The sequence below is a fragment of the Esox lucius genome, chromosome 23, assembly GCF_011004845.1.
Source record: "Esox lucius isolate fEsoLuc1 chromosome 23, fEsoLuc1.pri, whole genome shotgun sequence".
In the NCBI taxonomy this organism is placed as follows: domain Eukaryota; kingdom Metazoa; phylum Chordata; class Actinopteri; order Esociformes; family Esocidae; genus Esox; species Esox lucius.
Window position 1 is genome coordinate 7,089,749 of NC_047591.1, and position 26,632 is coordinate 7,116,380.

A 26,632-nucleotide genomic window follows, 5' to 3' on the forward strand; every position below is an offset into this window, starting at 1 on the left:
GAGAATGGTGTGTCGTCAGGGCGATGGCATCATCCATAGATCTATTTGGATGGTATGCAAAGGGGTCCAAGGTCTCAGGAAGGGTGGAGCAGATGTGGGTTCTGACCAGCCGTTCGAAGCACCTCATGTTGATGGAGGTCAGTGATACAGGGCAGTAGTCATTTAGGCAGGTGATGGAAGGTTTCTTTGGAGTGAAACAAATACCCTTCATTCCACAGGCTGATAATTAACAGATTTTCAGGTGATATCAGGTAAGCATTACTAATGTTTTATTTAACGAATTGAGGACATGACACGGTCAGAAAACCGTATGACTCCACAGCTAAATATCAACTCACTAGAAGTGCCAGTTAAAACTGCCTTCACCTCCATCACCAGCCATTAAGTAGACATCAGCACGCGGAATGATCTTTTAATGAGACAGTATGTAATTTATACAAAACTTGAAGGAAACAATTTAAACAGTAAACATCTTTATACCCAAATTGGCTCCCACCTTATATATAGATACACATTAAGAGACCATCCCTCCACATAGACACTGTTAGGTCTGGGAATAATTGGACACTGACAAGTTTTGTTATTTTGTCTGTTTACCAAAATATATTCAAGTTTGTCACACGATACGGTGATCGAAAGGCATACATGAAAACAGAACGAGAAGAAACACTAACCGACACAAAATGACAAGCAACAATAACCGACAAGTGAGGGGAGCAGAGGAGAAACATTTAAACACATACTGATGGAATGACTGAGACCTGGTGTGCATGATTTGAAGACGTGACAATGAACTAGTCCGGGAAGTGTTTGTGAAGCAATGGAAACCGGGAAAAGAGGGAGATGACGGACCCTTCCATCACCCCACTGTCACAGACTGTTTGATGGTCTTTTTGCTCAATTTTATCGAGGCTGCCAATCATTTTGCAGGTGACTTTTAAAGCTGTGTCTACTAGTCTGATAAAATATTAAAACAATCAATATAAAGCTTCATCTGTTGTTAATAATAGGTCCTGAGGTTAATAGTAGATCCTGGGATCTTGTGTGTGACATCACAGTTTTGCTTTAGGGTCGTCATTGTGGCTCAAGTAGAGTTGTTGCAGGAAAAACCCAAGGATCTTCCTGAGCATCAGCATGTGGCTTTGGGGACCCTCCCCACAACATGATCACTGCGACAAACAAACACACCCATTACTTTGTAAATTAAGCATAGGTTATACACAGGAAAAATAGAAATTACATTTCCTTGATTTCTCATGTTCACTCTCTTTGTAACTGATATTCTACCAGGTTATATTCTGCCTCGACTTGGGCAGATGTTACTAAAGCAGAGTACCAGACCTCAGATCTTTTACTGCTTATCCCGTAGCTATAGAATATAAGCTTAAATTATTGTGGAGAAAATGCACCTAAATAAAATGTTACACAATTTCAGCACTGGCTCCTACTTCAGTCTGTCTAGTACTGTGTTTATGTTTGAGCTCTGTGTGGCAGTGCAGTACTTTTATCTCTTTTCGGTGGCATTACGAAGATGCTGGCTCTGGTGTGAGGGGTGTAGGGTGGTTCAATGAGGTGTCCAGCACCAGGGTATCGGAGAATTGTCAGCAAGTGTTCACTTCCTGCTGCACGCATCATCTGGGTCATCTGCAGTTCATTGGTAAAAGGGCATTGCCAAGGTCAATCACAAATGACTGATGTCATAAGTTTTTAATAATGTGTGTTTCATGTTCTCACATCCTCAGCAGATGTGGACCAGTTCTGATCATCATCCCCAATGACCATCATCAACGGACACTCTATCCTCCCCATCTGTTAAAAGATTAAATGTGTTTAAATTCAAAGCTAAGCTTAAGCAACTAGCAATAGAAATTGTTAATGTCTTTACAAGAGATCAAACGCTACATGTCAGCTGTTCCCATTATATAAGATTGCACATTTAGCCCTATGCTATTGTCTGCAGGTGGACTTATATATTATATCTTGCAAGAACTTGATCCAGCCTAACAAGATTCCTAAATGTTATCTCCACAAACCAGTGGGATTTCTTAATTAGAACAATTTCAATACTAGAACGATGCATTTCTTTCTCTAAGGAAACATCCTAGTCAACTTCTTTCTCCTCCACCCCTAACCTGTTGATCATGGGTAGGGGTGGACACTTACAATGTTCTCAATACTACTACTCTCACCTCTTCTATCTTATCTCCCTAATCTGCTAAATCCTTCTTCCGCTTGTCTCCTGATTTTATTTTCCTTTCCGAAATTCCTTGACCCTGACTAGTCAGGCTTTAACACGGGTAACTCAACCAAAACTGCTCACCTTTGTCACAGAAGTTCTTCACACAATCTGCTGCCTTTGACACTGTGAACCTTCCTATCATCTTTTCCACTCTCTCAGGGCTGGACATTTCCAGCTCTGAACACTCTGGCATTAAATCCTGACAGGTAACCTGGAGAGAATCTGTATCTTCTTTCACTTTCCTCAGAGCTCTGTTCTAGGCCCATTCCTCGTCTCTCTATATACCAAGTCAATTGGCTCGGTCATATCGTCACATTGGCTGTTCAACCGTTGCTATACAGACAACACAACATGTTTCCTGCCCCCCTCCTCACACACATTTGTAGTGCCTACAGATCCTACTTTATCACTTGGGATATTGCAGTCTAATTTAGCTTCAGCTTAAAGTTGTATAGGAGTAAGACTTGTGACAACTGAGACCCATCACCACACCTCAGGATAACCTACATGATGACCCGTAGGTGTCCCTGACCACAGCCCACCAATATACTTATGATCAATTTGACCTTAAAAGGTCACACAATTTGACCCAAATACAATCTAGTCGCTTCAGTACACTTCAAATACTTTGGGAAAATATATTCTAGTGTAGTGTATTTTTTTCAAGTATGATCTCACAGTATGTGTCTATGATCTCACAGTATGTGTCTATGATCAAACAGTATGAGTTTATGATCAAACAGTATGAGTCTATGATCAAACAGTATGTGTCTATGATCAAACAGTATGTGTCTATGATCTCACAGTATGTGTCTATGATCAAACAGTATGAGTCTATGATCAAACAGTATGTGTCTATGATCTCACAGTATGTGTCTATGATCTCACAGTATGTGTCTATGATCAAACAGTATGAGTCTATGATCTCACAGTATGTGTCTATGATCAAACAGTATGTCTTGACTTACATCCACTGTTTCTTTAGACTCAATTGGAATAGGCAGAATGAGGTCTCTACGGACCACTTGGCCCTCCTGATCAGACCGTGTTTCATTCTGGGTGCTGTAATAAAATATACTTTAGTCACAAAAGACATTAATGAAAAGGGAGTTTTCTGGAAATGACTAAAGCCTTGACACAGAAACATGCTGGTGGGTCTCACTTACTGCATAACATGTACAAATAATTTGTAGAGTAGGTTGTGGACCGGGGGGTCATGACTCCCATTGATACACACACAGCATCTGGGCTGGAATACACACAGTATTAAAGTTACAACACCAATTACAAACACTCACTATTCACAAACCGTGTAGAGGAAATGGAGCAAAACTCACGCTGACTGATTTAGAATAGGCTGCTAAGCGGAGTGTGACATACGTGCCAAAACTAAGACCATACAGCGCAACCTTGTCCTTCATCACCAGGGGGTGCTCTTGAACAATCCTGAAAGCTTCCTAGATAATACAATAACAGTTGGAAAGGGAGTTAATAAGTGCCAACAAAACAAAGAAAGATGCAGTTCAGTGAAGGTAACACAACATTAATTTTGTTCCAGTCTGGGTGAACGGTCATGGGTGGACTCTTGCCATGTTATTGTGCCCTTGCTCAAGAGAAACTGAAATCCATGGTTCAATTATTCAAACTGCGATTCTGTGTTATTTTAGGATTTTTTTATTTATTTTTTTCCTGATTTTCATGCTCAGTCTGATTTACACAGACCTTCAAACACACCTGATTGGCAGATGAGAGTCTAAATCCTTTTCTACAAGGAGCACATTAGATTAGATTCAACTTCATTGTAACTGAACAGTACGAGTACAGTACAACAAAATGCAGTTAACCATAAGTGCAAATAGAAGAAGGCAGGACATTTACAAGTATTAAGTATAGTGTATGTTACAAGTGGAATGTATAGATATACAATTAAGGCAAATATAATGCAAATGTCAATTCTAAATGGGCAATGAACGCAAAAGGAGAGGGCAGAAAATTTGCAAGTATTAAGTATATGTATGTACAAGTGGGAAACAAGTGGGGAAAAGTTGTGCGATGAGGCAAACACAAGAACAAATGGCAATTCTAAATGGGCAATGAAAGCAAAAGGAGAGGGCAGAAAACAAGTGGGGAATAGAAAAAAGAAGAAAAAATATTCAAGGTTCTCAGTTCTGTTTCTTTTCTTCTAGATAAATTAAATACTGCAAATTTGCATACACATACCTCAAAGATTTTAAAATGGAGTGTTGGTGGTCTGTTTGTGTCAACAATAAAGTATTCTAGGGCCATGGAAACAAAACCATGTGATGCCAAGAGTCCAGATCGGTACTCCACCAGTCCACCACCTCCTCCCCACAAATCCAAAACACCAGGGAAGGGTCCAGGACCTGAGAGAGATGGAGAGAGTCAGATACAAGATAGATGACAGTTGTGAGTTTGATATTGTGATTAGGTAGTGCATTACGGTGCCAAAATAAAAATCATCTGAAAAGTATTCAGACCCCTTCACTTTCTCCACATTTTGTTGCGTTATAGAATTAATTTATAATTATAACTTTTTGCAAACTACATATGATACCACATAAAGGAAAAGTAAAAAAAATTGTTTTCAGAAATGTGTGCCAGTTTATTGAACAAGTATCTCATGTAACTAAGTATTCAGACACTTTGCTATGACAAGCCAAATTGAGCTAAGATTAATCCTGTGTCCAATCCTGGAGATGTTTCTAAAACTTTATTAAAGTTGCCCACTAAAACCTGTGGCAAACTTAATTGATTAGACAAGACCACTTGTCTAAGTAAGGTCCCACACCTGACAGTGCAAAAACCAGACCATAATGTCCAAGGACCTCTCCGTAGACCTCAGAGACAAGTGTTTCAAAGCATAGATCTTGAGAAGGTCATGAAATATTGTAAAAATATTAGTGTTGTTTTGGAGCATTTTGAAATGAATCTTTGTGCCATCCTGGCAAGGAATTGACTATGAACTTGAATGTGTCAATGTTATTTAGGGTGTTGACAAAAGTGTATTTGATTGTGTGTAACTATCAGAAAAAAACAATGCTTTGGTACCTGGTGGTATAAACAGGGTGCCTTTGACCCCATCTTCCCTGATGTCAATTCTGCGAACACCTGGTGCCAGGTACCATCTCTCTATGACAACAGTTGCTAGGGGAGACTGCTTGCTGAAGCCCTCAGTCACATGACCACTGAACACAGAGATGTGTACCACCATGGGAGTGAGGACATTCATCTTTCTCAACCTGAGGAGAAACCAGGGTAGAGAGAGAGACAAAGACAGGAGTTATGTTTCCTAGACCAGCCAGAAAGGTATGTCTCTCTAATATTTGTTTGTAAAATGGACCCCAGACATCCCATCCTGTAGGTGTGTTACCGGAGGCCTGTTCGACTCCCTGGAACAGGCTGCATGCTCCACAGTAGACCCATGGGCTCTGTGCCTTCATATGTTCCTCCCACACTGGCATCCTCAGTCACTGCAACAAGAAATAACATTTGTTTTGGCATCAAATACACAAGGTCTACTGATAAGCCTCATTCCTTGAAGAGTACTACCAGAGCTGACACCCACTGTTGTAATGTTTGTTATTTTCCTGCAAATTGGCCTAACTTGATAGGAAATGGAACCAAGCAAGCCTAGTTTGGCCAGCCCGCAATTAAAAGAGATACATGTTCTTGCCCTTGTTGGATTCAAACCAGGGTCTCCCACGTGATAGGCTGTGTCTTTAACCACTACGCCACTAAGCTATATGTGTGCAGAGTGTCAGTATAGCGTCTCGACATTAAATCATTTTGTCATGCATTAACATCACGCCATGTTTGACTATTTCGCTAGACACCATTATGCATTGTGTTAAACTGACTAACGTTTATTAAGTTTACCTCCACCACAACTAGTATCTATGAACTGTATGGATTTTGACATTGTGCTTTTTAACAACTTATTAGCCAGTAATAGGTGTGGGAGCTACATTAGTGTGTTTCAGTAGTGGTAATTTTGTAGATAAATTTGTTTATTATTATGATTTTGTTCATATTAGTAATATATATTTTTGGTAATATTCGTTTGTTTGTTTAGTTAATTGTTTCTTATTTATACGTTTAGTTTTTATTTATGGTTAGTTTAATAATTACAATGTTTGATTTAGACACTAGAGGGCAGTGGTGGGCACAGGTAAAGGTGAATATAGGTAGGAAGAAGAAGATGCCATGTACGCACCTGGGTGATGGGCACATGATTTTTTACCAACGTGAGAGATGCTGTAATGTTTGCTCAGTTGGAACAAATAAACCAGCCACAACACCGAATCCATTCTGGAATACAGTCATTTCTTGCTTGCGTACATTACCTGCCCAGGGTGCTTGAAGTTGTTTAAGATTTGATTTAAGTTTAATCTTTCGTCTGTTTGTGACAAATGGCCACTACAATAGGCTTACATGTATCTAATTTACTATTTGGAATAGTCATAAGAATTGAGCAATTGACTGAAGATGAAGGGGCCGGTGCGAAGAGGATCGGGCGGCAGTCGAAGGCAGGGGCCTAGACAACCCGATCTCTGGACACGGAAACTGGCTCTAGGGACGTGGAATGTCACCTCGCTGGCGGGGAAGGAGCCTGAGATCGTGCGTGAGGTTGAGAGGTTCCGATTAGAGGTAGTCGGGATCACCTCTATGCACGGCTTGGGCTCTGGAACCACACTCCTTGAGAGAGGATGGACTCTTCACCACTCTGGAGTTGCCCATGGTGAGAGGCGGCGGGCTGGTGTGGGTTTGCTTATAGCTCCCCAGCTCTGCCGCCATGTGTTGGAGTTTACCCAGGTGAACGAGAGGGTCGTTTCCCTGCGCCTACGGGTCGGGGATAGGTCTCTCACTGTTGTTTGTGCCTACGGGCCGAACGGCAGTGCAGAGTACCCGACCTTCTTGGAGTCTCTGGGAGGGGTGCTGGAAAGTGCTCCGACTGGGGACTCTATCGTTCTACTGGGGGACTTCAACGCCCACGTGGGCAACGACAGTGACACCTGGAGGGGCGTGATTGGGAGGAACGGCCCCCCTAAACTGAACCAGAGCGGTGTTCAGTTATTGGAATTCTGTGCTAGTCACAGTTTGTCCATAACGAACACCATGTTCATGCATAAGGGTGTCCATCAGTGCACGTGGCACCAGGACACCCTAGGCCGCAGGTCGATGATCGACTTTGTTGTCGTCTCATCTGACCTGCGGCCGTATGTCTTGGACACTCGGGTGAAGAGAGTGGCGGAGCTGTCAACTGATCACCACCTGGTGGTGAGTTGGATCTGATGGCGGGGGAGGAAGCTGGACAGACTCGGCAGGCCCAAGCGTACTGTAAGGGTCTGCTGGGAACGTCCGGCCGAGTCTCCTGTCAGAGAGATCTTTAACTCCCACCTCCAGCAGAGCTTCGACTGTATCCCGAGGGAGGCTGGAGATATTGAGTCCGAGTGGACCATGTTCTCCACCGCCATTGTCGAAGCGGCCGCTCGGAGCTGTGGCCGTAAGGTCTCCGGTGCCTGTCGAGGCGGCAATCCCCGAACCCGGTGGTGGACACCGGAAGTAAGGGATGCCGTCAAGCTGAAGAAGGAGTCCAATCAGGCCTGGTTGGCTTGTGGGACTCCTGAGGCAGCTGAGGGGTATCGACAGGCCAAGCGGGCTGCAGCCCGGGTGGTTGTGGAGGCAAAAACTCGGGCCTGGGAGGAGTTCGGTGAGTCCATGGAGAAGGACTATCGGCTGGCCTCGAAGAGATTCTGGCAAACCATCCGGCGCCTCAGGAGAGGGAAACAGTGCCCTACCAACGCTGTTTACAGTAGAGGTGGGCAGCTGTTGACCTCAACTGAGGATGTCGTCGGGCGGTGGAAGGAGTACTTCGAGGATCTCCTCAATCCCGCTGTCACGTCTTCCATTGAGGAAGCAGAGGATGAGGGCTCAGAGGTGGACTCGTCCATCACCCGGGCTGAAGTCACAGAGGTGGTCAAGAAACTCCTTGGTGGCAAGGCACCGGGGGTGGATGAGATCCGCCCTGAGTACCTCAAGTCTCTGGATATTGTAGGGCTGGGAAGGTGTTCCGGTCCCGTCCCACCCGGAGGAGACCCCGGGGAAGACCTAGGACACGCTGGAGGGACTATGTCTCCCGGCTGGCCTGGGAACGTCTCGGTGTCCCCCCGGAAGAGCTGGAGGAAGTGTCTGGGGAGAGGGAAGTCTGGGCATCCCTGCTTAGACTGCTGCCCCCGCATCCCGGCCCCGGATAAGCGGAAGATGATGGATGGATGGAACATGACAATGAGTTCACTGTACTGAAATGGCCCCCACAGTCACCAGATCTCAACCCAATAGAGCATCTTTGGGATTTGGTGGAACGGGAGCTTTGTGCCCTGGATGTGCATCCCAAAAATCTCCATCAACTGCAAGATGCTATCCTATCAATATGGGCCAACATTTCTAAAGAATGCTTTCAGCACCTTGTTGAATCAATGCCACGTAGAATTAAGGCAGTTCTGAAGGCGAAAGGGCGTCAAACACAGTATTAGTATGGTGTTCCTAATAATCCTTTAGGTGAGTGTATATCAGAGATGGGGACAAGTCACACATGGTCAAGTCCAAGCAAGTCTCAAGTCTTAACCATCAAGTCTCGAGTCAAGTCTCAAGTCACAGTTCAAATAAATCAAGCAAGTCAAGTCAAGTCAAGGGTTCACCCTAAGCAAGTCAAGTCACAGTACTAAAGAGATGAACACACACACACTGTCCTCTGTTTCTGACGTGCGTTCGGTGCGAAGCTCGATTTCAAAATCAAACATTGTTCTCCTCCGCGGTACAATTTTTTGGGGGGACGAAGCGGAGGGATCTTGAATCAGCATGAAGGGGTTGTATTTGCTATAACAACCGCCTCGCTATACCTTATCCCGCTTATGACATGGCTACCTACCAAATAAATCTATAATTTGACACAAAATATTGATTTCAAAAGGAATTTATTAATTTAAAAACTATTGTATTGCTTCCTCTAAAGAAAATAGTCCGTTCCGTCTCTGGTTAGAATCAAGCGTGCCGCACAAGCCCTGAAAAGTGAAGCCAAAATGTCTCGATCGCCCCCTGGTGAGTGGTCCCAGTATAGGTCATAAACCCCGCCCTCCCCATGTTATTCAATGGGACGCGAGACCAACTAAACAATTAAATTACCCTTCAAATATATTTTTTCCGAAGCTGGTTTCTGTCATTTACTGTAGTTTGTATCATGCTAATGTAAATTCAAGAGTTTGTTTTTAAAATAAGTTGGTTTTTAGTTAGTTATTTAATGCTCTAAAAACGGTGGTGTGACGTCGTGATTCACAGCTGTGATTGACAGCTATCTGAGCCGAGGAGCCACTGAAGCGACATCAGGCTTTTTTCGCGATCTTCGGAGGACTGAGGAGATTGGAGCTTTACATTTAATCTCTAAATTTATATAATTTCACACGGACATAATGGGTTGTTCTGCAGTACATTGTGCTAACCGATCTGGCATTTCCAATCGATCTTTGAATTTTTTTCGGTAAGTTAAATTTATAAGCTATTTAATTAGTAAATAAATGTAATGGGCTAGCTAACGTTAGCTAAAAGACAACAAGCCTCGTTAATAGCCATGTTAATAGCTAGCAGGTGATCGTTAGCTAGAAGTTACCAATTATTTTTGTATTAGGCCTATTCTAAATTAAGGTTAAACATGATGTAAGTTAGGCTATAACATATCGTCTAGGTTTAACAAGCAACGGTTGTACTGTACTTGGACTTGCGATTGTTTACGGTATGCGCATTCTGCGAGGAAGAGTGAGGGCGGGGCACAGGGGTGGGGCCGTTGATTTCGCGGCTTTACGACTTTAATTCCTGCTCGCTACTGCGCATAACTACTGCGCATAACTGGTCCCAAGATCGCTATCTGCGCAGACGCAAGTCCAAGATATCAGCGCCGTATCGGGACACTGGCGGCTTCAGTTTTCACCAATGGAAAAGAGCGAAAGGGCGTCGTCCATTTTTTTTACAGTCTATGGTTAGAATCCTGCTGCGTCCATTGCAACGCGCTGTTTTTCATGGCAACGGTCTGTTATCAAGAAATAACACGCATTCTGCAGTGGAATTCAGCCAATCCATGTAATAAGGGCTAATAATAACAACCTTATAAACAAATTATTGTGACTGAAAAACTGCCTAATATGTAATTACGCTGTAATTATTCTTAACTGTATGAGTAAAAAAAAAAACCTCTTCGAAATGTTTAGGTGCTAGTAATCACATAGGCGCCTCCATGTTAGCCTTTCATGCAGTAAAGTTAACTGTTATGGTGTAAGCACAATGCTTTTTAGTTTCCACACGCAGTCCACAAACACTTGAAAATGCCCACATTTAATACAGACATTATAGCCTACGTGTAATAATATACATGCCCGCTCATTTTAAGATGCCTATCAACATTAAAATTTAGGCTATGCCACTGTTATAGTCAAATTCCCTTACATCTATTTACCAGACATATTCAGTAATGATAATGGTCACATTTCTAACAAGAAAAAAACAAACATAATATGCAACCAAGGCCAAATTATGACAAACAAAAGATGACTTCATTACATTAGTAACTTAATCGTTATAGATCTTAGTGAAACTGAATATAAAGAGATTACTTTCTTACCTTTCCTTGTGGTTCTTAAAATAACGAATGCAATTTGACGTTGTTGCATATTTTGCATCTGGCAAATCTTTTTTTATTCACACGGTCCAGTTCAAAGTCCTTGTATCCAAACGATACTATATGTGGAGCTCGACTAACGTTACTGTCTGCCATGTTTGGCGCGGTTTTAATTGTGCAGCGTTAAAGGCACATACGCTGATTAGTGGTGCTGATGTCACAACATATAAAATAATTTTATTGCTGTTTGTTTATTATAAGTTCAAGTCATTGTCAAGTCTTCCACTTCAAGTCAAGTCTCAAGTAACTTGTTCTCAAGTCAAAGTCAAGTCAAGTCATTTTCATACTTTAATCAAGCAAGTCACAAGTCCTGAAAATTGTGACTCGAGTCAGACTCGAGTCAAGTCATGTGACTCGAGTCCCCCACCACTGGTGTATATACATACATACATGCATACATACAAATAGATTATGTTATGCTTGTTTTTTGCTATAAAACTGTAACAGATTCCAGCTTTGCAGTATCTGCACAAAGCTTTACTGACATCATGGACCACCTGATGTACACAGTATGTTGCACTTTTTGCCATACTTGGACAACTTTGTTGGCGGCATCGTTTGTGGAAATGTATGTAGTGCCACGCCATCTAAATGTATATTATTGCCATAGGCCTATGTATAATTTCAATACCACCCCCAATATTGCTGCTAGTTTACAGTACTCTTTTTTTAAACTGCTGCTAGTTTACAGTGTTATGTATATTATTGCTTTCTCTTCTTGATATATTTTTGCTGTGTATATATTTTTCTTCTTAATTCTCACTACATAGTTGTAGTGTTCTGTCATATTCATTAGCTTATTACACTCATATGTATCTATAATATTCAATAATTCTACCAAATTGCTGCTAGCTTACATTGTTATGTAAATTACTGCCTTACTTGCCATATAATAAATAATAGGCTAATACCCAGATTGCTGCTAGTTTTCAGTACACTCTTTTAAACTGCTGCTAGTGTGCAGTGTTATGTATAGTGTTGCTTTATTAATTTTTTTGTCTGGCTATATTTTTGCTTATATATTCTTAACTCTCACTAAATATTTCTCGGGTGCCATATGTCAAAAGAATGTAATTGTTCAGGATGAGGTTGTGTTGCATTTGAAAAATAAACATTGAAACTTGTAACATCGCTTGGAATTCTAACTAGATTTTTCGCCAATTGGAGGGAGGTGGGGGCGGGAAAGATCCACGGGGGGATTTGTGGTAGAGCGAATTACACTGCAGCACTTACATTATTGTGAGGCTCAGTGTTGCCAACTTAGCGACTTTGTCGCTAGATTTAGCGACTTTTCAGACCCCCTTAGCGACTTTTTTTCAAAATAGCGACTAGCGACAAATCTAGCGACTTTTTGTGGTGTTATTAGAGACTTGTTCTTACTCTTCTCAACGAGCAGCGGGTGTCGTTGTGGGCCCCTCCGAGCTGCAGTCAGAGCAGGAGATGTTAACTCCTCTGTGTCCAGACTGAAAATGAATCCTGCATGTGGAAAGCCCACACTGGCTTTTCCCGCCCATAACGTAAAACGTAAACGTTCTTTGCCTAAAATACATCTATGCAGTTCTCTAAATCCATGACCATGAGGATATCTCCCCTTGTGTGTTGCTCTAAATGTTTATTTTTTTTCTAGCCTTTTGATTTTGACTTAGTTTTTTTGGTCAGGTGATTATTTCTTGTACATGGACAACATTTGTAAATACACATTATTTTCCACAACGAGAGTTTTGTATGTTAAAAAATAAAATATAAATGCACATTACTGGCTGGGGAAAAAACAACCAATCAATCAATCAAGCTACTGTAAGTCAAGCTAATATGCGGTTCATGCAAGACGACCAAAGACTTTGCATGACCTGGAAGCATTTCGCCAAGATGAATGGGCAGCTATACCACCTGCAAGAATTTGGGGCCTCATAGACAACTATTACAAAAGACTGCACGCTGTCATTGATGCTAAAGGGGGCTGTATGAAGCCTACACCATATATTATTCTGTAATGAGGAAGACACAGTGCCAAAATCCAGTACTAAGCGAATTATGGAAATACACAGTACTTCTTGAACGTTTGTGAACCCTAAATGGATTGTCATTATTTTTGTATACAATATTAACATATATTAACTCATAAAATCCTTCTCCAAATCTCTGTAATCAAGACAATCTGAATGAACAACAAACTAAATTATATATTCATTTAACAGAAGTGGCTTATTCATGTTTGCAAAAATATTTGAACCCCTTCATTCAATACCTGCGTGAAGATGCCCCCCCCCCCCCCACCCAATGCAAAACTTAGGCAAAATAGGCTTAATCATTTATGCCTTTAACATTTTCACTGCTTTCAACATTTTACAGGTCATTCTGAGGCCACTCAGCCCCCAACATGCTCCAAATTCACCAAATTAGTCTTGTTTGTTTGTGCTTTGTTTGTGACTGTTTGTGCTTTTAAAAGTTTATTTTGTGCTGCTTCAGTGTTTTAAATCTTAGACATTTAATTATAGGTGATGATGTCACCAGCCCCACAACCTGCTCCAAATGGACTCAAAATAGGCTCCATTGTTTTGCTAGATTATGCCCGAGCCTCTTTCCAAACCACCACATAACACTGGAGCACAACATCTAATGCAGGTTTACTTCTTTTCTCTGGACACCCTCTTTTAGCAATGACTCCCACTGCATCCACCCCTTTCCTCCCCCTACATACCTCCACTGCATTCTCATACCTCTGGCATCTAGAACATCTTAGCTGAGGAAAGACATAGGGTCTAACAAAATAGGTCAAATCTGACAGACAGGGCCGGTTCTAGGCATAAGCAATGTAAACGGTCGCTTCTTAGAGCACCAACCACTAGGGGGCTACAGCCGCTAGGGGCCCCCAAGGTGTGCTTCTGGCAGTGGATACGCAATTCAGTTTGCCGAGAGTCTGTGCTGAATGAAAATGTAAATAAATTCACTATTCATTCACTGTGTATATGGCCATGCCTTATATTTTTCTGAAGTAAATAGAGGATGCTGGGTTTGGATATTTTATACATTAATATTTTCACAGACATTACATGCATTTCATCCAGAATCAAAAAACAGAATCAGTTGTCTGCAATGGCAGTCAGATGATTTAGGCACAGCCTGGTATTAACACTATAGATTAGTTGTATATAAAGCACATTACAGAGCATCTGTTGGTTTTCACACATTGTCCTACAGTTTAAAGTGATTAATAATCCAGTTTGCTAGATATATTAAGATATTAATCTAGTTCAAAAATATTTCCCAAGAAAACTTTCACTGAATGTGTTGTGGATAATTACAGGGTTTGACATAAGTCACAAAAAACGTTCATGATGGTTACAGGAGGAATGTCACAACACACAATGCATCGCACCCTGCTGCATAGCAGCAGACCTGTCAGAGAGCCCATAAAAACCCTGTCAACTGCCGATAATGGGCACGCGAGTGTCGGAACTCAACCTTGGAGCAGTGGAAGGTCACCTGCTCCAATGGGTCCTGTTCTCCTTTACATCACCGTGGATGGCCAGGTATGTGTGTGCTGTTTACCTGGGCAAGTGGTGGCACCAGCATGCACTGTGGGAAGAAAAGCCGGCGGAGGTAGTGTTGCTCTGGGCAATGTTCTTCTGGGAAACCCTGGGTCCGGGCATTCATGTGGACATGAATTTAACATGTGCCACCTGCCTAAACATCGTTGCACCCCTTCATGGCAGTGGACCAACAGCATATTTGGCAGGTGGTCATAATGTGTTGGCTCATCAGTGTATAAAATGGCATAAATAGCATAAATACTACAAATCTAACCATTTTCAAATGTGAAAAAATCCCAAGATTATCCCAAAACTCACCACACAAAATAATAGTCACCAGTCCTCAAGACATACAGCAGTTTCCACTAGTCCTTTGATAATTATTCAAGTCTTGTAATACATTAAAGGCAGGTTTTGCAGAAACGGATTAAGCATAGTCTAGATTTAAAAAAATGCAGTTTAATAGAAAACTCCATTGAGCTTGTTTTTGTTGTTGTCCTAGACTAGGCTTTATCTGTGTCTGTGAAACCAGCCCTAACACTGTCAAGTCAAAACATTACTAATTAGAGGTCTGGAAAGGCCTCGGGTGTAACATCAAAGCTTTGCCTGGGTGAACGAATCTTGGCTGGGGTAGAGATGTTGCTGTAAAAACTTGAGAATCATTTCCCAGGAACCTTCCTGAGCAGAGGCGTGTGGTTTACGGGATCCTCCCCACAACATGATCACTGCAAACACACACACACACACACACACACACACACACACACTTTGAGTCAAGCGTCTTGAGTCAATTAGTCCTGTCTACTTTATAAAAGCTATTGGCACAAGCTCATAGGTGACGTGTTACCTCTATTTAATGTTTTTACTGAGTTGGTATCACTGGATAGTTTATTTTAAATGACCTTGTTTTCCTAGGGCCTTGGCAATTGGTTGAATGCAACCCTGTCTAGGCCCTGGGACAGGACTATTCAACTCTGATTTCTGCATTCTCATAGCTAGTCATGTGTAAAATGTAACCCGTTATCATATATCTAACAATATACTATATTTGCACTGAATTCTACATTAACTTAAGACTATAATATAAATATATAACAGGGTGAATACCAGAAGTATTCCTGCAAATGAAACTATTCTATAATTGATGATCAATTATTTTATTTTGACTTTGTACCCAGTGCAGTGATTTCCACAAAGAATGTTCAGTTCTTTTATCACATTATTGAAACACTAAAATGAACATTAAACCATTTTGACCACATGTTACAAATGTCACTTTTTGATATGATTACAGGAGAAAATGAACTTCTCTACAATATTCAAATTTTTTGAGATGCACCTGTATAATTATTAATCTAAATAAGACAATAACAGGGAAACTAGGAAGCCTGATTCACAGTAGGTTTTTCTAGAGAGAAATGGAGATAGTTTTGTCTAAGTGTGCAGACTAGAGATGTGGGAGCGGACTGGAGCTTGTTCTAACTCAATCAGGCCAACATCAGGCCAACATTCCATCCATTCCTTTACAGGCATCCCAACTAGCCATCCCAACGACAGACGCAAAATAAATGAATTTTTTTTCAAATATTGCAATAGTTGTTTTTCCCAGAGTACACTGCACACCCATAGTACAGTACCTTTCTCTCCTGTTTGTTGCACTATGAAGTTGCTGGCTCTAACGTGGGGAGTGTAGGGTGGCTCAATGAGGTGTCCAGCACCGGGGTATCGGAACGTGGTCAGCAGGTGTTTATTTCCTGCAGCACGCATCATCTGGGTCATCTGCAGTTCATTGGTTAAAGGTCACAGGCAAGGTCAATCACAATGGAGACAAGAAGCTTGTGAATTTTTTTATCTGTGGTATGTACTCACATCCTCGGCAGACTCCACTGTGGCTAAGTTCTGATCATCCTCCCTGACAATCAAGATCACAGGACACTTTATTCTCCCCATCTGTAAGAGACTCAACGATGAATAAACATACTCACAACGCCATACAAAAAAGATTAGTTTGTAATCCAACCATATACCTAGGTATTAGTAGGATGATACATTCAGTAGGCACACCAACAGATCTAACAATAATAACTTTCTCTGGCTGAGTATGGGCTCTGGTAAAGTTCCTGAATTTAGTTAGAGGATTCAAAACCTAAAGGGCAAAGCCTGCAGTGACTCAAAATAATTGTGGAGCTCAATAGCATGAACTTCAGGAGCAGAGTAACACATTGCTGTATAAACTGAATATAGACAAAACTTTAATGATTGCATCCCATTTCTCAGACCATTAATTGTAATTCAGAACAACACTGCAGCTAAAATCGAACCCTGGGAAACACCTCTATTAATCTCAAGGTAGCTAGACCTGTGATTGTCAGCATATAAACACTGTTCGGTCAGAAAACATTTTCCTAATCCAATTTACTACACCTTCATTCACTCAAAAAAATATTTCATCCCCTTCTGAGTTTGCCCACTGACAAAGAAATGATCCCGTTTCTAAGTGACAGTTTAAAACAAAAGATAACCAGCTAGCCTACTGTGGACAAACATCCATGTATTTATCATTGCGTTTTGTTAAAATAAGATATGCATTGGTCACTTCAACTATCATGCTATGAGTGAGCACAGGAACATCCGCATTGCGGAGTGATGGAGCAATAACGTGCAGATGAGAAATAGGCTTAACAATCATTTAAAATGCAGGTTTCCCAATAATGAGTATCCCGATGTGTGTGACAGACGGATATGATTACGAATGTGAAGAGATCGGCACACCCCTTGCATGGTGTGTGCGTGTATAAAAAAAAAACATTCAATTTATCATACTGGGACACAAACAACAAATAGAAAATCTAGGTCAGAGGTGTCAAACCGGTTGCACGAAGGGCCAAGTGTCTGCAGGCTTCTGGTTTTTCCTATAAATTGGTTCCCAGTTCAGGCCAAAACAACCAGGTGAGGGTAGAAACTAACCAATTAGTGAACTAATTAATCAATCAAGTACAAGGCGAGGGTGAAAACCTGCAGACATTGGTCCCTCCACGGAACTGGTTTGACACCTGTGTGCTAGAAGAACTGTAATGAAGACTCCAATGGTGATCACAAGCCTTGGCCCTTTACTACCATTTACATGGCACCTTTGAGGGTTGAACCTAACAAAATAGTGACCCAATTTATTACTCAAGTACAAACTGACAGTGAAAACCTGAAGACACATGGCCCTCCGTGGAACCAGTTCGACACCTCTGGTCTAGGTGGTGTAGACTTTCCATAGACATTTTTTACTAACATATGCAATGTGGCTGTTAAAATGTCTGTACCGGGTGTAAACTATAACAGCAGCATGGACATAATTATGCCGGGTTGCCTGGTTGGAGCTTTTAAAATGTAGTATTCCATCATATTCAATAGCTGCTGCAGCGTTGATTGGCTGATAATTAAACTAAAACCTTGAGATTCACCCCTCCTAGAACTGCCACCTTAACGTGGTGGAGGGGTTTGAGTACCCGAGTGACCCTAGGAGCTATGTTGTCTGGGGCTATATGCCCCTGGTAGGGTCTCCCAAGGCAAACAGGTCTTAGGCGACGGGTCAGACTAAGAGCGGTTCAAAAACCCCTTAATGATGATTAAAATTATGTGTACCGTGACGTCGCCCGGTATGGCGCAGCCGGGGCCCCACCCTGGAGCCAGGCCCGGGGTTGGGGCTCGTATGCGAGCGCCTGGTGGCCGGGCCTTCCCCCATGGGGCCCGGCCGGGCTCAGCCCGAACGGACGACGTGGGGCCGCCCTCCCGTGGGCTCACCACCCACAGGAGGGACCATAAGGGGCCGGTGCGAAGAGGATCGGGCGGCAGTCGAAGGCAGGGGCCTAGACAACCCGATCTCTGGACACGGAAACTAGCTCTAGGGACGTGGAATGTCACCTCGCTGGCGGGGAAGGAGCCTGAGTTAGTGCGTGAGGTTGAGAGGTTCCGATTAGAGGTAGTCGGGATCACCTCTACGCACAGCTTGGGCTCTGGAACCACACTCCTTGAGAGAGGATGGACTCTTCACCACTCTGGAGTTGCCCATGGTGAGAGGCAGCGGGCTGGTGTGGGTTTGCTTATAGCTCCCCAGCTCTGCCGCCATGTGTTGGAGTTTACCCCGGTGAACGAGAGGGTCGTTTCCCTGCGCCTACGGGTCGGGGATAGGTCTCTCACTGTTGTTTGTGCCTACGGGCCGAACGGCAGTGCAGAGTACCCGACCTTCTTGGAGTCTCTGGGAGGGGTGCTGGAAAGTGCTCCGACTGGGGACTCTATCGTTCTACTGGGGGACTTCAACGCCCACATGGGCAACGACAGTGACACCTGGAGGGGCGTGATTGGGAGGAACGGCCCCCCTGATCTGAACCCGAGTGGTGTTCAGTTATTGGACTTCTGTGCTAGTCACAGTTTGTCCATAACGAACACCATGTTCAAGCATAAGGGTGTCCATCAGTGCACGTGGCACCAGGACACCCTAGGCCGCAGGTCGATGATCGACTTTGTTGTCGTCTCATCTGACCTGCGGTCGTATGTCTAGGACACTCGGGTGAAGAGAGGGGTGGAGCTGTCAACTGATCACCACCTGGTGGTGAGTTGGATCCGATGGCGGGGGAGGAAGCTGGACAGACTCGGCAGGCCCAAGCGTACTGTAAGGGTCTGCTGGGAACGTCTGGCCGAGTCTCCTGTCAGAGAGATCTTCAACTCCCACCTCCGGCAGAGCTTCGACTGGATCCCGAGGGAGGCTGGAGATATTGAGTCCGAGTGGACCATGTTCTCCACCGCCATTGTCGAAGCGGCCGCTCGGAGCTGTGGCCGTAAGGTCTCCGGTGCCTGTCGAGGCGGCAATCCCCGAACCCGGTGGTGGACACCGGAAGTAAGGGATGCCGTCAAGCTGAAGAAGGAATCCTATCAAGCCTGGTTGGCTTGTGGGACTCCTGACGCAGCTGACGGGTACCGACAGGCCAAGCGGGCTGCAGCCCGGGTGGTTGTGGAGGCAAAAACTCGGGCCTGGGAGGAGTTCGGTGAGTCCATGGAGAAGGACTATCGGCTGGCCTCGAAGAGATTCTGGCAAACCATCCGGCGCCTCAGGAGAGGGAAACAGTGCCCTACCAACGCTGTTTACAGTAGAGGTGGGCAGCTGTTGACCTCAACTGAGGATGTCGTCGGGCGGTGGAAGGAGTACTTCGAGGATCTCCTCAATCCAGCTGTCACTTCTTCCATTGAGGAAGCAGAGGATGAGGTATCAGAGGTGGACTCGTCCATCACCCGGGCTGAAGTCACTGAGGTGGTCAAGAAACTCCTCGGTGGCAAGGCACCGGGGGTGGATGAGATCCGCCCTGAGTACCTCAAGTCTCTGGATGTTGTGGGGCTGTCTTGGTTGACACGCCTGTGCAACATCGCGTGGCGGTCGGGGACAGTGCCTCTGGGATGGCAGACCGGGGTGGTGGTCCCTCTTTTTAAGAAGGGGGACCGGAGGGTGTGTTCCAACTATAGGGGGATCACACTTCTCAGCCTCCCCGGGAAAGTCTATGCCAGGGTTCTGGAGAGGAGAATACGGCCGATAGTAGAACCTCGGATTCAGGAGGAACAGTGTGGTTTTCGTCCGGGCCGTGGAACACTGGACCAGCTCTATACCCTCTACAGGGTGTTGGAGGGTTCATGGGAGTTTGCCCAACCAATCCACATGTGTTTTGTGGATTTGGAGAAGGCATTCGACTGTGTCCCTCGCGGCATCTTGTGGAGGGTGCTTGGGGAATATGGGGTCCTGGGTCCTTTGCTAAGGGCTGTCAGGTCCCTGTACAACCGAAGCAGGAGCTTGGTCCGCATTGCCGGCAGTAAGTCAGACTTGTTCCCAGTGCATGTTGGACTCCGGCAGGGCTGCCCTTTGTCACCGGTTCTGTTCGTAATTTTTATGGACAGAATTTCTAGGCGCAGCCAGGGGCCGGAGGGTGTCAGGTTTGGGGACCACACAATTTCGTCTCTGCTCTTTGCAGATGATGTTGTCGTGTTGGCCCCTTCTAACCAGGACCTTCAGCATGCGCTGGGACGGTTTGCAGCCGAGTGTGAAGCGGTGGGGATGAAAATCAGTACCTCCAAATCCGAGGCCATGGTCCTCAGTCGGAAAAGGGTGGCTTGCCCACTTCAGGTTGGTGGAGAGTGCCTGCCTCAAGTGGAGGAGTTTAAGTATCTAGGGGTCTTGTTCACGAGTGAGGGAAGGATGGAACGGGAGATTGACAGACGGATCGGTGCAGCTTCTGCAGTAATGCAGTCGATGTATCGGTCTGTCGTGGTGAAGAAAGAGCTGAGCCGCAAGGCGAAGCTCTCGATTTACCAGTCAATCTACGTTCCTACTCTCACCTATGGTCATGAGCTTTGGGTCATGACCGAAAGGACAAGATCCCGGATACAGGCGGCCGAAATGAGCTTTCTCCGCAGGGTGGCCGGGCGATCCCTTAGAGATAGGGTGAGAAGCTCGGTCACCCGGGAGGAGCTCAGAGTAGAGCCGCTGCTCCTCCACATCGAGAGGGGTCAGCTGAGGTGGCTTGGGCATCTTTTTCGGATGCCTCCGGAACGCCTTCCTGGGAAGGTGTTCCGGTCCCGTCCCACCGGGAGGAGACCCCGGGGAAGACCTAGGACACGCTGGAGGGACTATGTCTCCCGGCTGGCCTGGGAACGCCTCGGTGTCCCCCCGGAAGAGCTGGAGGAAGTGTCTGGGGAGAGGGAAGTCTGGGCATCCCTGCTTAGACTGCTGCCCCCGCGACCCGGCCCCGGATAAGCGGAAGAAGATGACCATAACCTTGAGATTCAACTAATGTTTGCAATAACGGCCCCACTGGTAGTTTGTGTGTGTTGACTTACATCCACTTTCAGTCCAGGGTCATTTGGAATAGGCAGAATGATGTCTTTCCAGACCAAACAGCCCTCTTCATCAAATTGGTATTTGTGTGTGTTCCTGCCAGGAAAATATAATGTTATAGTCACAAAAGACTAAAAAGCTGTGGTTCCATCTATAAAGTCTTATTGCAGTCAAAGCCCCACCCCCCCCCCCCCCCCCCCTGCTGAAAACTCATTAGACAGTATTAAATGTTTGTGAACAAGAGTTTCCCTTCCCTTAAATTATGTAGTTAATATTCAGTTCAGTGTTGGTCACTCACTCTTGAAGGTTTATAAAAATATTTTGTGGCGAGTTGATTGGTTGGACGTGACTCCCGCTGACACACACACAGCATCTTGGCTGGAATACAGACATCATAGACTGTTTAACACTAATAATTACAAACACACAAATGCCACACAGCAATGGTGGAGAGACTCACACTGACTGCTTTGGAGTAGGCTGCCATGTGGAGGGTGATTGATGTTCCTAAGGAAAGACCAAACAGTGCAACACTGTCCTTCATCACCAGGGGGTGCTCTTGAACTATCCTGAATGCTTTCTACACAACATAACACAGATGGAAAGCAAGTTAATGGCTGAAAAAAACAGTGAAAGATACATTTCAGTGGTTATAATTTAATATGAGTGAATGTTCCAGTCTAGGTCAAAGGTCATTTGTTGGACTCTGCCATGTTCCAGGGCTATTTTGCAAGAATATAACAATTACAAGTTAGAAGGTTCACTCAGCCTATTGGGCAAGACACAATATAATAATGAAACAGACAATACTTTAAAGCAGCTAATACTTTAAAGCAGAATGTTGCTTAATGTCTGTGCTTATTTTCAGAATATAACAAAAAAAAAAATCCATACTATTTTTCATTGTGCACCTACAACTCTTTGTGTATTGTAAGTTGACAAATGTTCCTACATTTGGCAATCAGATCTGTGCATGGAACTATAGTCCCCCACAATCAGACTAACCATAACCCCCCACAATCAGACTGAACAAATTCAGGGAAACAAATTATATATCAAATGTAGGAACAGACAAAGTGCACAATGAAAAATTCAAGAAATTAAGACCATTCTTCTAGGGACACGGCGAAACTAAAATTCAGGTTGATCAGCGAAAGATTTAAGCACATTTGCGACTAATCTAAACGCACTATAGAGCACTGGCCTTTATCCAGATCAGCAGTCCTTGTCTATAATAATAAGTACCATCCCACCCAGACAGGCTGAAATTCCAGCAGGTTTAAGATAAACATACACGTGCCAGCACACCTCAAAGTATTTGATATGAAGGTTTGAGGCTCTATTCTTCTCAGTGGAAAAGTATTCTAGGGCCATGGAAACAAAAACATGTGACGCTAGGAGTGCAGAGCGGTACTCCACCAGTCCACCTCCTCCTCCCCACAAATCCAACACACCAGGGAAAGGTCCAGGACCTGACAGAGACAATTAAAAAACCTTTGTGAGTGAGATATTGTAGATGGGTACAGTTGCAAGAGAAAGGTTATAACCCGTTCTGAATTACCTGCATCCGTGACTGCTACAGTCTGATACAGTCATAACAACAGATAACAGGGTGATTTAACAAAGTTAAAACTTTAAATGTTGCCATTAAAAACATTATTCAAAACTAAACAGGCTGGTAAAAGTAGGTGAACCATGATATTTAGAGTAACTGATGGAAAATATTTGCAGCAATAACCTCAATGAAATGTTTTCTGTAGTTGCTGATTAGACCTGCAAATCACATTACAGTTGGGAGGAATTTTGTCCCTTTCCTACTTACAGAATTGTTTCATACTGTAGATACACTTGAAATGCAGCAAAGCAATCCCAAACACCATGCCACATGACTGGGATTGGTTGTTCGCACTCAGTGTTTTTCCTTCTCAAAACATAGTATTAGGACCTCCTGCCAAAAACATAGATTTCTATTGAATCTTTTCATTGAACATCGTCCCAGGTGTTTTTTGGCACAGCGGAGATGGGCAGCAATGTTCTTTGGAGAGCACTTGTTTCCTTCTTGGTATTCTCCCAGAAATATTGTTAATTCTCTGTCTTTCTTGTTGTGGAAAGATCCTTGGGTGTTACCTTAGGGTTCCTTGTCACTTCCCGGATCTTTACAGAATATACCCTTGCTGTGACACGCACTATTAGGGAGAGGAGCATTGGCGCTATTCCACTTGTATGACTTCACTGATAATCAATTTATAAGGGTTCACCAAGTTCCACAAAAATGTATGTACATTTCTTTATAACTAGCACATTTATGTGCCGAAATACATTTTGTTCCTGTATTGGGGGCATTTTAGGGCCATTCTTGCATACAATTGCACAGAAGCTTGAATGTGTCTGGATATTTTAGTTGGAGACAAAAGTGTGTGTGTGTAAGAGAGAACAATGCTTTGGTACCTGGGGGTATAAACAGGGTGCCTTTGACCTCCTCGTCCCTGATATCAATTCTGCGAACACCTGGTGCCAGGTACCATCGCTCTATGACAACAGTTGCTAGGGGAGACTGCTTGCTGAAGCCCTCAGTCACATGACCACTGTACACAGAGATGTGTACCACCATGGGAGTGAGGACATTCATCTTTCTCAACCTGGGGGTGGGGTTGGGGGAAGAGAAAGACACTAGTTTACTAGACCAGCCAGAACGGTATGTATGTGTAACAATTTGCTTGTAAAATGGACCCCAGACATCCCATCCTGTAGGTGTGTTACCGGAGGCCTGTTCGACTCCTTGGAACAGGCTGCATGCTCCACAGTAGACCCATGGGCTCTGAGCCTTCATATGTTCCTCCCACACTGGCATGCTCCGACACTATTTAAACAACATTTAATGACATGCTAGTTTTGGACTCATTTAGACAAGGTCTACCGATAACCAACAGTACTGGAGGCACTAGTTGGACATGCTGCCTGTAGTAGGCAGTTTAATTCCACACAGTACCATATGAGAAAGATATCTCAATTACATAATCAATAAGCATGTCACTGCCAATTACAACACTACATACAATTAAATTCTTAAAATTACCAAACAAAAGCTCAACAGCAAAATGGTGTAGGGGATTCCATACCAAAGTCCCAAGGTTACATCCCAGAACCATGTCCATCAGGGACCTTTAGCCTACCTGTCACCGTGCCTCTGTTGTCACTGGTGTAATGCCCGAACGCCTCCCAGTAATCCTTATCCTCGGAGAGATAAAGGGAATGTAGTGTCACTGGGAACCGTGGAGGTAAATTCCTTACAATTATCTGGATCTTTTCATTCACGAGTCCTCGCGTGGGCTTTACTGACAAAACCGGAGATATTGCAGCCATTGTAGAAGACCTGTAAGACGGATAAACAAACTTGGAAAAGAAGACTTGGATTCACGTAACATTGTCCTGTAGATGTCAAGTCAAAGTTGATCAAATGCTCCGAATAACACAGCGTCATCCTACACAATAAAAGTATTGTTACATGGCACACGACATCTACGTAGTAAGAATTAAGAGAGAAATAAAGCAGAAATATAGCAATAATACACATAATGTAATAAATCATCAACAGTAAAAATAGTACTGTAATCAATACTACTTTGTTTAAAAACTCGCTACAAAACAGGATATCAAAGATTCGCATCTGTCAGCGAGGATTACAAGTTTACTTACAATTTATTCAGAAAGATCATGCTACTGCTTAATTTACCATTTCGTATAGATACCTGGAAGCATTTACTTTTAACCTTGCAAGGAAAAAACAGATCCTTGCAGCACTTACTCGCGAAATTACAGAAACTAAATATACAGTGCACCATGGCTTCTTCTATGGTGTTTAGTTAAGTGGTTCGCACTCGAAGGGGCATTACTGCCTACCACTGTACTGAAGGGGCTATACACCGAACATCCATAACATGACCACCTGCCTAATATTGTGTAGGTCCCACTTTTATGGGGTGCCGAATGTAAAAGTTCGGTTACAATTTTTAGAGCTGATACATTTTCAACATTTAGCTCACTTTCCTCACATTTAGCGCATTTTCCTCACATTTGAGACATATATATACACAGTACAGGCCAAAAGTTTGGACACACCTCATTCAATGCGTTTTCTTTATTTTCATGACTATTTACATTGTAGATTCTCACTGAAGGCATCAAAACTATGAATGAACACATGGAATTATGTACTTAACAAAAAAGTGTGAAATAACTGAAAACATGTCTTATATTTTAGATTCCTCAAAGTAGCCGCCCTTTGCTTTTTTGATAGGACTGCAAAGGGTTAATTTGTGGATTTTTTTGTTGTGACCATCACTTGTGTTGTGCAGAAGTCAGGTTGATACACAGCCGACAGCCCTATTGGACAACTGTTAGAATACATATTATGGCAAGAACCAATCAGCTAAGTAAAGAGAAACGAGTGGCCATCATTAATTTAACAAATGATGGTCAGTCAGTCCAGAAAATTGCGAGAACTTTGAATGTGTCTCCAAGTGCAGTCGCAAAAACCATCAAGCGCTACAACGAAACTGTCTCACATGAGGGCCGCCCCAGAAAAGGAAGACCAAGAGTCACCTCTGCTGCTGAGGATAAGTTCATCTGAGTCACCAGCCTCAGAAATCACTGGTTAACAGCAGCTCAGATTAGAGACCAGCTGAATGCCACACAGAGTTCTAGGAGCAGACACATCTCTAGAACAACTGTTAAGAGGAGACTGCGCAAATCAGGCCTTCATGGTCAAGTAGCTGCTAGGAAACCACTGCTAAGGAGAGGCAACAAGCAGAAGATATTTGTTTGGGTCAAGAAACACAAGGAATGGACATTAGACCAGTGGAAATCTGTGCTTTGGTCTGATGAGTCCTAATTTGAGATCTTTGGATCCAACCGCCCTGTCTTTGTGCGACGCAGAAAAGGTGAATGGATGGATTCTACATGCCTGGTTCCCACCGTGAAGCATGGAGGAGGAGGTGTGATGGTGTGGGGGTGCTTTGCTGGTGACACTGTTGGGGATTTATTCAAAATTGAAGGCATACTGAACCAGCATGGCTACCACAGCATCCTGCAGCGACATGCCATCCCATCCGGTTTGCGTTTAGTTGGACCATAATTTATTTTTCAACAGGACAATGACCCCAAACACACCTCCAGGCTGTGTAAGGGCTATTTGACCAAGAAGGAGAGTGATGGAGTGCTGCGCCAGATGACCTGGCCTCCAC

The 26,632-nt window shown here is 43.7% G+C and overlaps 2 protein-coding genes and 1 long non-coding RNA gene across 4 annotated transcripts; 1 reads left to right on the forward strand and 2 right to left on the reverse strand.

Moving 5' to 3' along the window:
* LOC114830138 lies at positions 1 to 693 on the forward strand. The gene is made up of 3 exons (XR_003777865.2): positions 1 to 137; positions 219 to 251; positions 613 to 693. It is a non-coding gene; the product is annotated as an uncharacterized LOC114830138 (long non-coding RNA).
* On the reverse strand, positions 604 to 5,961 carry LOC105010427 (acyl-coenzyme A thioesterase 1-like). The gene is made up of 9 exons (XM_029117046.2): positions 5,631 to 5,961; positions 5,309 to 5,499; positions 4,460 to 4,623; positions 3,577 to 3,696; positions 3,406 to 3,488; positions 3,208 to 3,301; positions 1,735 to 1,809; positions 1,503 to 1,644; positions 604 to 1,169 (listed from the first exon to the last, which is right to left on the reverse strand). Exons 1-9 carry the CDS (start codon positions 5,759 to 5,761, stop codon positions 1,075 to 1,077), a joined length of 1,095 nt encoding a protein of 364 aa, XP_028972879.2. The 5' UTR covers positions 5,762 to 5,961; the 3' UTR covers positions 604 to 1,074.
* Positions 5,962 to 13,995: 8,034 nt separating this feature from the next.
* On the reverse strand, positions 13,996 to 25,260 carry LOC105010081 (peroxisomal succinyl-coenzyme A thioesterase-like). 2 transcript variants are annotated; one of them, XM_029117042.2, is made up of 11 exons: positions 25,123 to 25,260; positions 24,563 to 24,762; positions 24,150 to 24,249; positions 23,838 to 24,028; positions 22,698 to 22,861; positions 21,850 to 21,969; positions 21,688 to 21,767; positions 21,392 to 21,485; positions 16,388 to 16,468; positions 16,156 to 16,297; positions 13,996 to 15,243 (listed from the first exon to the last, which is right to left on the reverse strand). In XM_029117042.2, exons 1-11 carry the CDS (start codon positions 25,146 to 25,148, stop codon positions 15,113 to 15,115), a joined length of 1,329 nt encoding a protein of 442 aa, XP_028972875.2. In that variant the 5' UTR covers positions 25,149 to 25,260; the 3' UTR covers positions 13,996 to 15,112. The 2 variants fall into 2 exon arrangements, with proteins under 2 accessions (XP_028972875.2, XP_010867766.4); XM_010869464.5 differs by having other exon boundaries at positions 25,086 to 25,231.
* Positions 25,261 to 26,632: the final 1,372 nt, after the last annotated feature.

Excerpts from the sequence above, each read along its gene's own strand:
- LOC105010427 (XM_029117046.2), bottom strand. The coding sequence starts at position 5,761 with ATGCCAAAACAAATGTTATTTCTTGTTGCAGTGACTGAGGATGCCAGT. Across the intron at positions 3,489-3,576 it reads CCTATTCTAAATCAGTCAGC|CCCAGATGCTGTGTGTGTAT; the intron begins GTGAGTTTTGCT and ends TGTGTATTCCAG. Across the intron at positions 1,810-3,207 it reads AGTCTAAAGAAACAGTGGAT|ATGGGGAGGATAGAGTGTCC; the intron begins GTAAGTCAAGAC and ends ATCTTTTAACAG.
- LOC105010081 (XM_010869464.5), bottom strand. The coding sequence starts at position 25,231 with ATGGTGCACTGTATATTTAGTTTCTGTAATTTCGCGAGTAAGTGCTGC. Across the intron at positions 24,250-24,562 it reads CAACAGAGGCACGGTGACAG|TGTCGGAGCATGCCAGTGTG; the intron begins GTAGGCTAAAGG and ends TTGTTTAAATAG. Across the intron at positions 21,486-21,687 it reads ATTTTTATAAACCTTCAAGA|GAACACACACAAATACCAAT; the intron begins GTGAGTGACCAA and ends TTTTCCTGGCAG.